At 40.0% G+C, this 12,500-nt stretch overlaps 1 protein-coding gene across 2 annotated transcripts in view; it reads right to left on the bottom strand.

Annotated features, from left to right (window-relative positions):
- LOC133543062 (excitatory amino acid transporter 2-like) overlaps positions 1–12,500 on the bottom strand; it is a 122,607-nt gene that overhangs the window by 34,044 nt on the left and 76,063 nt on the right. For both annotated transcript variants that reach the window (XM_061887453.1, XM_061887452.1), the window contains exons 5-7: positions 2,385–2,635; positions 2,188–2,296; positions 1,975–2,101 (exon numbers count right to left, since the gene is read on the bottom strand). In XM_061887453.1, the coding sequence (XP_061743437.1) occupies positions 1,975–2,101; positions 2,188–2,296; positions 2,385–2,635 (487 nt within the window). The remainder of the gene's footprint in view (positions 1–1,974; positions 2,102–2,187; positions 2,297–2,384; positions 2,636–12,500) is intronic.

Below are 12,500 nucleotides of genomic sequence, written 5' to 3'. Positions count from 1 at the left end.
ATACAACAGAAAAACCTAGTATCTCGAGGTAGCAATCGGAGCTTCTTTGTCAGTCGCCTTATTGTCTTTAACGAGACATTTGCACGAATGGGGGCCGACGGTCCACCTGATTATGTGATATTATGGCACCAGGGGGATATTTGGAAGATTGGCCCAGGACGTTGCAAGCACCTTCACTAAATGTATCGTTCTTGATTCTTCCCCTTGCATACTCTTTGGGGCAGATAACTGTGGAGGTCAAAATAAAAACTGGACGCTGTACACGGCTCTTGCCCAATGTGCAAACGCAGAATGGGGCCCACCCGAGATTGTGATAAAATATCTGGAGAAAGGGCACACGTTCATGAGAGCAGATTCAATCGGCAAGAAAATGAAAGCTCAAGAAAACATCTATACGTTTGATGACTTTGTAAATCTTTGTAAGACGGCATCAAGATAGATTGGTTTTCCCAAAATCAGCTAGAAGTGAGTTACTAGGTTTTGCCTTTGGACGGGAGAGGTGGGCAGGGTTGGGTTGGTGGTAGCTGGGTATTTTGTTCTGTCGTGTTTATGTTGTGTTATAGTGCGGAGGTTCTCCTGAAATGTGTTTGTCATTCTTGTTTGGTGTGGGTTCACAGTGTGGCGCATATTACTAAGAGAGTAAAACTTGTTTATATCACAACCCTCAGTGTGACCTGTATGGCTGTTGAACAACTATGCCTTGCATGGTGAAGATCCTGGCGCGATGACATGTAGTGAGTGAGTGAATTATATTTATATAGCGCTTTTCTCTAGTGACTCAAAGCACTTTACATAGTGAAACCCAATATCTAAGTTACATTTAAACCAGTGTGGGTGGCACTGGGAGCAGGTGGGTAAAGTGTCTTGCCCAAGGACACAACAGCATTGACTAGGATGGCGGAAGCGGGAATCGAACCTGCAACCCTCAAGTTGCTGGCACGGCCGCTCTACCAACCGAGCTATGCCGGAAAAGGTGATAGAGGCATTGTCATCACGGCACGCCCTCAAAGTTGATGTCTGGGTGAAAATCGAAAAATGTTTACCCGGGCGATTTCTGATAGAGACGCTTAAATTTAGGGGCGGTATAGCTCGGTTGGTAGAGCGGCCGTGCCAGCAACTTGAGGGTTGCAGGTTCAATCCCGGCTTCCGCCATTCTAGTCACTGCCTTTGTGTCCTTGGGCAAGACACTTTACCCACCCGCTCCCAGTGCCACCCACACTGGTTTAAATGTAAAAATGAGATATTGGGTTTCACTATGTAAAGCGCTTTGAGTCACTGGAGAAAAAGCGCTATATAAATATGATTCACTTCACTTAAATTTGGAAATCTACCGGACTTCTCCGGGCGGCCGAGCCACATCAGAGTGGTCGAAGAGCCGCGGGTTGCCCACCCCTGGCGTGGAGTCGGCTTTCTTGGTTGCTTTGTTGGGTCTGCTCCTGTCTCTGGCCATGCTCCCTCCACCCCAGCGGACGATGGCGTGGAACACCACAGAGGCCACCACAGTGTATATGTTTCTTTTACTTTTTATTCATAGCTGTATGTAGAAGTGTCTGGTTTTATCTGCTGCTTTAATGTCTTTAATGTCCTCTGTGTTCTTTGACGTTTGATGTTTTCCTCTTACACACATGGAAGAGGGATGTGTTCTATGGCTATGAGTTGTTTTTTTTTTTCCCCTTGGCCTCAGTCTGAACCCCCACTCCAGGGCCCAGGCTAAGACCGATTTTTTTTTTAAATTTTATTTTAATCTTCTATTCTTTTCTCCCCCCCCCCTTGTTTACCTGTATGTCATCTTTTTTGTAAGGGGCGCTGGAAGCCGGCAGACCCATCAGCGATCCTGTTCTGTCTCCCTGTAATGTTTGTCTGATCTTGAATGGGATTGTGCTGAAAATTGTAATTTTCCTGAAGGAACTCTCCTGACGGAATAAATAAAGTACTATCTAATCTATCTGCTGTTTCTCGGAGTGGCGCACTTACCACATAATCGCACCGACAATCTTCATGATGATCTCGTTCAGGACGTTGAAGAACTCCAGCATCAACTTGGCTTTTTCCCCCATTTTCCCCATGATGACTCCGAAAGCAACAAAGAATCCAATTAAACCTTCAAGACGACACAGGTTTGAAAATAAAATCAGAGACTGAGAATTGAGTCAGACTTATTTTAAATAGTATGTTTCGATAGCCTACCAAGAACATTCATCCCACTCTTGAACTGGAGGGACCTCTTGACTGTGAACTGCGGGGGTGCTTTGGTTCTGTTGGTTGGCACGGGGATTTTGCTGGTCACAGTTTGTATCTGCACAAGAAACATAGAAAGAGTTTGAATCAAAAACTAACTACGCGGTGCATTGCGGTTATAGGAAAGATGCCCGGAGGACTTCTACCTGTTGGAAGCAGGCTTGCACTAAGTTTTCTGGGAACAGGTTCCGGATGAGATCGAATAAAGCGTCCATACTGGAAACATCGTCGTTCTTCTTTCCCTGGCCCAGGTTGGCCTTCAGCTTGGGGTTCCCGGGATGGATGAGCAGCACCAGGATCACCCCCAAGACAGCTGCAATCACCGTCGTCGTCATGTAGTAAACCATGGCTCTGGTGCCTAAACGGCCGCTGGATTTAGCGTCCAAGCCCGCCAGTCCTGTAAACAAATGCGACGAGAACATCGTATTAAAAAAATCGGATTTCATAAACGAGTAAATTCAATGGCCTACTGAAAGCCACTACTAGCGACCACGCAGTCTGATAGTTTATATATCAATGATGAAATATTAAGTTAGTTAGTTAGTTAATTATATTTATATAGCGCTTTTCTCTAGTGACTCAAAGCGCTTTACATAGTGAAACCCAATATCTAAGTTACATTTAAACCAGTGTGGGTGGCACTGGGAGCAGGTGGGTAAAGTGTCTTGCCCAAGGACACAACGGCAGTGACTAGAATGGCGGAAGTGGGGATCGAACCTGCAACCCTCAAGTTGCAACACATGCCAACACGCGTGACGTCACGGGCTGTTAGGAAATATGAGCGCTGCACACACACACAGCTAAAAGTCGTCTGCTTTAATCGCATAATTACACGGTATTTTGGACATCCGTGTTTCTGAATCTTTTGCATTTTGTTCAATTAATATTCGAGAAGTCACAGTAGAAAGATGGAGTTGGATAGCTTTAGCCTTTAGCCACACAAACACATGGTGATTCCTTGTTTAAAATTCCCGGAGGTGAAACTTTACTATGGATCAGAGCGGTCAAGCGAACATGGATCCCGACCGAATGTCAACCAGCAGGTTTCGGTGAGAAAATTGTGGTAAAAAGTCGACTTCCCTGAGACACTGCGCGTCAACACCCGGCCATGGACACACCCCTCCGACTATCAGGTACTAATAAACTCACTAAAACATTAGCAACACATTAGAAAGATAAGGGATTTCCCAGAATTATCCTAGTAAATGTGTCTAAAAATCTGCGCTCAAAAGACTCCGGCTTATTAGTGATTCCTAGAGCCCAAAAAAAGTCTGCGGGCTATAGAGCGTTTTCCGTTCGGGCTCCAGTACTCTGGAATGCCCTCAGATGCTACCTCAGTAGAAGCATTTAAGTCTCACCTTAAAACTCATCTGTATACTCTAGCCTTTAAGTAGACCTCCTTTTTAGACCAGTTGATCTGCCGCTTCTTTTCTTTCTCCTATGTCCCCCCTTCCCTTGTAGAGGGGGTCCGGTCCGATGACCATGGATGAAGTACTGGCTGTCCAGAGTCGAGACCCAGGATGGACCGCTTGCCTGTGTATCGATTGGGGACATCTCTACGCTGCTGATCCGCCTCCGCTTGAGATGGTCTCCTGTGAACGGGACTCTCGCTGCTATCTTGGATCCGCTTGAACTGAACTCTCGCGGCTGTGTTGGAGCCACTATGGATTGAACTTTCACAGTATCATGTTAGACCCGCTCGACATCCATTGCTTTCGGTCCCCTAGAGGGGGGGCGTTGCCCACATCTGAGGTCCTCTCCAAGGTTTCTCATAGTCTGCATTGTCACTGGCGTCCCACTGGATGTGAATTCTCCCTGCCCACTGGGTGTGAGTTTTCCTTGCCCTTTTGTGGGTTCTTCCGAGGATGTTGTAGTCGTAATGATTTGTGCAGTCCTTTGAGACATTTGTGATTTGGGGCTATATAAATAAACATTGATTGATTGATTGATTGATTGATAAAAACATCTGAATCCGTCCCAATGCAATCGCGTTTTTTTTTTTTTTTTTCCTTTCTAGTCCGTCGCTATCAATATCCTCAAACACGAATCTTTCATCCTCGCTCACATGAATGGAGAAATTGACGTTTTCTCGGTCCAAATAGCACTTTTTGTTGGAGGCTCCCATCAAAAACAATGTGAAGATGTGAGGAGCCATCAACATGTGACGTCATCGTCTGCGACTTCCGGTAGAGGCAGGGCTTTTCTGTTAGCACCGAAAGTTGCGAACTAAATTGTGGATGTTTTCTACTAAATCCTTTCAGCAAAAATATGGCAATATCGCGAAATGATCAAGTATGACACATAGAATGGACCTGCTCTCCCCGTTTAAATAAGAAAATCTCATTTCATTACTGAAAGCCACTACTAGCGACCACGCAGTCTGATAGTTTATATATCAATGATGAAATAATAACATTGCAACACATGCCAATACGGCCTTTTTAGTTTACTATATTGCAATTTTAAATTTCCCGCGAAGTATCCTGTTGAAAACGTCACGGAATGATGACGCGTGAGCGTGATGTCACCGGTTGTAGCGGACATGTTCTTCCAGCCCGACCCAAGCTATAAGTAGTCTGCTCTAATCGCATAATTACACAGTATTGTGGACATCTGTGTTGCTGAATATTTTGCAAGTTGTTCAATTAATAATGGAGACGTCAAAGAAGAAAGATGTAGGTGGGAAGCGGTGTATTGCGGCTGCCTTTAGCAACACAAACACAGCCGGTGTTTCTATATTTACATTCCCGAAGGTGAAGCTTTACTATGGAACAGAGCGATCAAGCGAACATGGTTCCCGACCACATGCCAATTGGCAGGTTTTGGTGAGAAAATTGTGGTAATAAGTCGGCTCTTACCGCAGACATGAGTGGAGCTTGCGTCCTCCTGCAGCTGCGGACTATTACCTCTTCCCACCGGAGACACTGGCGGTCACCACACCCCTCCAACTTTCAGGTACTATATAATCTCATTAAAACACTAGTAACACAATAATCAGATAAGGGATTTTTCAGAATTATCCTAGTAAAAGTGTCTAATAACATCTGAATCGCTCCCACTGCCCTCGCTTTATTTTTTTATTTTTTTCTAGTCCTTCACTCTCACTATCCTCATCCAAGAATCTTTCATCCTCGCTCAAATTAATGGGGAAGTTGTCGCTTTCTCGGTCCGAATCGCTCTCGCTGCTAGTGGCCATGATTGTAAACAATGTGAGGATGTGAGGAGCCCTACAACCCGTGACGTCATGCGCACATCGTCTGCTACTTCCGGTACAGGCAGGGCTTTTTTATTAGCGACCAAAAGTTGTGTATTATGCAGCGATCATTTCGAAAGATCGTGTTTCTGAGAGGGTCCCTTGCGAAGGATAGAAATGGGCACCGTACCACCCGTCGACTGGTGCTGAAGAAAGGTGCGGGGCCCACCGTCAGGTTGTACAGGTACGGCCATATAATCTCACTAAAACACTAGTAGCAGATTAGAGATTTTCCAGAATTATCCTAGTAAATGTGTCTAATAACATCGGAATCGCTCCCACTGACCTCTAGTGTTTTTTTTTTTCGTAGTCCTTCACTCTCACTTTCCTCATCCACGAATCTTTCATCCTCGCTCAAATTAATGGGGAAATCGTAGCTTTCTTGGTCCAAATCGCTCTCGCTGCTAGTGGCCATGATTGTAAACAATGTTCAGATGTGAGGAGCTCCACAACCCGTGACGTCACGCGCACATCGTCTGCTACTTCCGGTACAGGCAAGGCTTTTTTATTAGCGATCAAAAGTTGCAAACTTTATCGTTGATGTTCTCTACTAAATCCTTTCAGCAAAAATATGGCAATATCAGGAAATGATCAAGTATGACACATAGAACGGACCTGCTATCCCCGTTTAAATAATAAAATCTATTTTCAGTACACTGCAAAAAGTCAGTGATCAAAAACAAGAAAAAAAAATACAAAAATGAGGGGTATTTTATTTGAACCAAGCAAAATTATCTGCCAATAGAACAAGAAAATTCGGCTTGTCAAGACTTTCCAAAACAAGTAAAAATTAGCTAACCTCAATGAACCCAAAAATACCTTAAAATAAGTATAATCTCACAAATAAGTGCACTTTTCTTGGTAGAAAAAAAAAAGACCTTTTTGCTCAATATGTTGACAAATATTCTTAGCTGAAGTAAATGCTAGTGCCATTATCTTGACATATTGATATGCACTCGGCATAATAGTTTTTTCATGCTTGAAATAACAAATTATTACTTTAAAAAAGTAGTTTTATACTTCTGAGTGTTAATGACACAGCTGTGAATCAGTTAATATTGTAGTTTCAAGCATGTTTTACTCAATATAGGTCATCAATCCTCAGCAACAAGCTGTAATATCTTACTGAGATTATTTAGGACCAAAACCCTTAAAACAAGTAAAACACTCTAACATAAAATCTACTTAGTGAGAAGAATTATCTTATCGGACAGAAAATAAGCAAATATCACCCTTATTTGAGATATTTATTCTTACTTAGATTTCAGTTTTTGCAGTGTAGGCCTGTTTGCAACTCCTAGAGTGGGCTAGCTTCCGAAATTACCCCTTTTTATATTATGGTGGATGCTAATCTTTGGTCATGATATTCATAAATGCTGCTGATGTAAAAGCACAACACTTTAACATTGATTGTGTGTGACTTAGCAACTTTTGGCAGGAATCTATCATAGACCATCTGTGTATAATAACACTCATACTGTACATAGTATTCTGTAGACCAGCCTACCCTGACGTCTGACATCACATGGACAAAAATAAGACCTTCTGGAGGAAAGTTGTGTGGTCAGATGAAACAAAAATTCAGCTGTTTGGCCAAAATACCCAGCATTATGTTTGGAGGACAAAAAGTGAGGCCTTTAATCCCAGGAACACCACACATACCGTCAGGCATGGTGGTGGTAGTATTATGCTCTGGGCCTGTTTTGCTGCCAATGGAACTGGTGCTTTACAGAGAGTAAATGGGACAATGAAAGAGGAAGATTACCTCCAAATTCTTCAGGACAACCTAAAATCATCATCCCGGGAGGTTGGGTCTTGGGCGCAGTTGGGTGTTCCAACAGGACAAGGACCCCAAAAACAGGTCAAAAGTGGTAAAGGAATGGCTAAATCAGGCTAGAATTAAGGTTTTAGAATGTCCTGACTTAAACATGTGGACAATGCTGAAGAAACAAGTCCATGTCAGAAAACCGACCATTTTTTCCGAACTGCACCAATTTTGTCAAGAGGAGTGGTCAAAAAAAACAGCGCCTTATTGCAGTGAAACTTGCCAAGGGACATGTAAACAAATATTAATATTGCTGTATGTATACTTTTAACCCAGCAGATTTGCTCACATTTTCAGTAGACCCATAATAAATTTAAAAAAAGACCCAAACTTTATGAATGTTTTTTGTGTTCCAATCACTCTATCACAAAAAAATAAGAGTTGTAGAAATTATTGGAAACTCAAGAAAGCCATGACATTATGTTCTTTACAAGTGTATGTAAACTTTTGACCAAGACTGTGTATAATCTGTGTCATAGCAGATTAAACACATTTTATTTTCCTTACACTGAACAAAAAAAAAGTCAAATGTCCACTGATGTTTAAAAACTCTACACTCTCAGTCTATTTTACGTTTCCTCGACGATTTTGCCATTTTTCTTTCCTCGTGCACTAACTAACTGAAATTGCGGCTGGGAAAATGCATCTTTAGAAAATATGATTTTCCAGAGCGTCTGACACCCCGAGAGTAACAAGCAAAAGAAAATTAATGGATGGATGGGCTAGAAAGGACAGATAAAAAAAAAGAATTATAATAAAAAATATAAAATAACATAAACACTTTCTTTTTTACTCGGGACTACTTGCGGGTTGGGTTTTACGAAACTGGGGGCCATAATGTAAAAATTTGTCGGGCCGCCAAAAAATATATGTTACTCAGCTGTGGTCCGTGTAGCGGTACTCAGTTGTAATACCCTTTTCCTCCACGTGTGGCAGTAATGACAATATCAAACAAACAGAAGAAGTCTGGAGTTAAAGTCATAAAAAAGCTTTGAGAGTCTGCAATTGTGGGTGCAAAATATGCTTAATTGTCACCACTACCTTAAACAAAATACAGTAATGGTCATTTCATAATCGTTGTGCCGTTCAGGAGTTTTGGGATTTCAAGTTGTAAGCGCACCACAGCGCTAGTGACACTGTGTGTGCGTGTCGGAAGGGCGGCATGAATGTAGTTTGGATGCTTTCACAAGGGTACTTTTTATACTTTAACTATAGTTGGGTGTACTGTATGTATATGTGCTAGTATTATTAATGCAATGGAAGCCCCAACATATATTATTTAGGCTGACCATATGTCCTCTTTAGTGTACGGGCGTTTTTTTTTAAATGCGTCAAATGTCCAGCATTTTGAATTAGGGTTGCGTGTATTTTCAATTTAGGTCCAGTTACCTTATATATATATATTATATATATATATTATATACACACATATATATATATATATATATATATATATATATATATATATATATATATATATATATATATATATATATATATATATATATATATGTTTCCGTCTGTGACGACATGTTGATATGATTCACATCATATCAACATGTCGTCACAGACGTAGGATTAACCGAAAGAGCGTTAGAAGACAGATGGAATAATCACAAGGCCTTCTTTAGAAACCAGACTCTGCGGAATACTACAGAACTCAGCAAGATCATTTGGAACCTCAAAGACAATAATGTTGACTATTCAATAACACGGCAAATTCTTGCATCCAGCACACCTTACATTTAACAGTGGTAATAAAAGATGCAACCTTTGCTTAAAAGAGAAACTGTTCATTATATATCATCCAGACCTGTCATCCCTCAACAAGCGCAGTGAAATCATTTCAACATGCCGCCACAGACGGAAACACCTCCTAGGTAACACATGAGCCAATCACCACACCCTACGCCTGCCTGCACCCACCCACTCTGTGCCCTGTATAAACCATTGTATGTGAATGCTTCCATTAAAATCTCCTGATGATTGAGGGAACCCCTCATGAAACAGTTCTCTAGAGATGAAGTAGTCTTGTGATTTTTCCCACACATACATATTGCGCTCTACCACGGTATCGAGCACTATTCTCTGGATAATCCAATCAAGATATATATATATACAGTATATATATATATATATATATATATATATATATATATATATATATATATATATATATATATATATATATATAAATAATTTCAAACCACAACAAAGCAATTGCAAAAGGACTGCCTACCCCCAGACTAAACGACTCTGAAACCAATAAGGAATGTAACTGTCGCAAGAAACCTGATTGCCCTCTCAACGAAGGGGTGCTTACAAACATCGGTCGTTTACTAAGCAAAGGTAACACGCAAGGACATTAACACATCCGACACGTACGTAGGATTAACCGAAAGAGCGTTTAAAGCCAGATGGAATAATCACAAAGCCTCCTTTAGAAACCAGACCTTGCGGAATTCTACAGAACTCAGCAAGCACATTTGGAACCTCAAAGACAATGTTGACTATTCAATAACATGGCAAATTATTGCATCCAGCACACCTTACATTTAACAGTGGGAATAAAAGATGCAACCTTTGCTTAAAAAAGAAACGGTTCATTATATATCATCCAGACCTGTCATCCCTCAACAAGCGCAGTGAAATAATTTCAACATGCCGCCACAGACGGAAACACCTCCTAGGTAACACATGAGCCAATCACCACACCCTACGCCTGCCTGTACCCACCCATTCTGTGCCCTATATAAACCATTGTATGTGAATGCTTCCATTAAAATCTCCTGATGATTGAGGGAACCCCTCATGAAACAGTTCTGTAGAGATGAAGTAGTCTTGTGATTTTTCCAACACATACATACATATACATACATACATACATACATATACATATATATATATGTGAATTCTAGCTGTAAATATTGTAGCGGCTGGCTACGGGGTGTTAGCCAATGGCTTTGGCTGGGGGGCAGGACTTCCGGGGAAGCTTGGGAAGTGACGCTGTTGACAGGAAGTGTTGGTTCGAATTTTGCCGGGAAAAGGAAATTGACTTCTTGGTAAACACTAAGGTGAGTGTAAAGTCAACATTTTTAACTCCAGTAAATGAGTTATTTTAGTATTTGTGAGTCTATGGAAACTTCACTTTTATCTTCCACTGGATCCACATCGTTCGAGGATGGAGACAGGCTAGCTGTTAGCTTCAAAAACATACGTTGCAGGTCAAAAAACGGGGCAGTTGTTTGCCTTTTGAAGTGTTGATGTGCGAGGAGTGTTCAAAAGGAGTCTTTTGAAGAAGTGGCTGACAAGTTAGCATCGCTGACAGTGACGTCATCACCGTCATTGTTTAGAGATGGTGACTGTGTGTTATAATAAACGTGATAGATTTATCAGATTTAATTATTTTATTATCTATAGCAGGGGTGTCAAAGAGGCCATTTGCGGCCTACAGCTAATGTTTTAAAGGCCCACGGCACAACATAAAAACACTATTAAAATAAACTAAAACATAACAAAAGTGAAATAAAAAAGCTTAAAGGTGAAATGTAATTTAGAAAAAGATGCAATGTTGACTAATAAAACAAATCTGTTTTTTTTTTTCTTTCCAACTGTCATTGCTCAAAACATAATATTGAATCAAAATCAATGTTATTATGAATTATTGACCTATCCAAGGTTCCCAACTACTTCACATCAAATATTCCACTAAGAAAAATATTTTTGGTGGAAGATTTTGCATATTTTGTGTGTTTGCCATTAAAAACGATTTGGGTTGACAAAAAAGGGCGAAAAACAAACAAACTAAAAAACATCATAAAAAAAACTAAAACATTTTGAAATGAGGGATAGATGTGAAGTTGATGTAGACTCCAGAGATTTGAGCGTTAAATATATATATATATATATATATATATATATATATATATATATATATATATATATATATATATATATATATATATATCCATCCCAATTATTTTCTACCGCTTGTCCCTTTCAGGGTCGCAGGGGGCACTGGAGCCTATTTCAGCTGCATTCGGGCGGAAGGCGGGGTACACCCTGGAGAAGTTGCCACCTCCTCGCAGGGCCAAAGCAATATATATATATATATCAAAATAAAAAATAAATATATTAAAAAAATAAAAAATATTTATAAAAAATATATATATAAAAACATACTAAAACATATCTATATATATATATATATATTTTTTTTTTTTATGATTATCGTCATTGATAATTGAAAACAATATATATTTGTTTGTTTTTTTCGTTTTTTGTTGTAAAAAAAAACAACTTTTTTTTTTTTTTTCAATCTGTACTATCAAGCCACCATTATCACCATTTTATGACCGAAGCAAAACACTTTTGACACTTTTATACTGAAATAAATACACCTACAACGTATTAAATAAAAACCTAGAAAAAACTACCAGCAGCGGTAAAGTTTAGATCCATGAAGGAAACAAGCAAGTGAATGAATCTTTATAACTTAATACATTTACATATGTGTACACATTTTTCTTTTTTTTCTTTTTTTTTTTTTAATGAATTAACGTTTATGACAACCTTTTTCCCAAAACACGATATAGAATATGAGATACAACAGGATAATGAATACGTTTATCATTTGTTTTCAAAATACTTACAAAAAAGTGGGACGCCCAAAAATGTACTGTGGGACCCCATTTTTATGACTTGATGGGGTCCCTGGGACCCCATTTTAAAAATCCCTAGCGCCAACACAGCAGTCAACAGTGGAGAAAAAATGCTTTATTTAAATTAATATATTATTTATAAAGCAAGTTCGAGTATCATTGACTAATTTTCACCTAGTCCCGGCTTTGGCGCACACATATTTGGCCCTGTACTCTTCAGCATCTACATGCTGCCGCTAGGTGACATCATACGCAAATACGGTGTTAGCTTTCACTGTTATGCTGATGACACCCAACTCTACATGCCCCTAAAGCTGACCAACACGCCGGACTGTAGTCAGTTGGAAGCGTGTCTTAATGAAATTAAACAATGGATGTCTGCTAATTTTTTGCAACTTAACGCCAAAAAAACGGAAATGCTGATTATCGGTCCTGCTAGACACCGACCTCTATATAATAATACAACTGTAACATTTGACAACCAAATAATAAAACAAGGTGACTCGGTAAAAAATCTGGGTAT

Source organism: Nerophis ophidion, linkage group LG25 (genome assembly GCF_033978795.1).
Source record: "Nerophis ophidion isolate RoL-2023_Sa linkage group LG25, RoL_Noph_v1.0, whole genome shotgun sequence".
Classification (NCBI taxonomy): domain Eukaryota; kingdom Metazoa; phylum Chordata; class Actinopteri; order Syngnathiformes; family Syngnathidae; genus Nerophis; species Nerophis ophidion.
The sequence above is the reverse complement of the archived record's forward strand: the minus strand, read 5'-3'. Positions and strand labels throughout refer to the sequence as shown.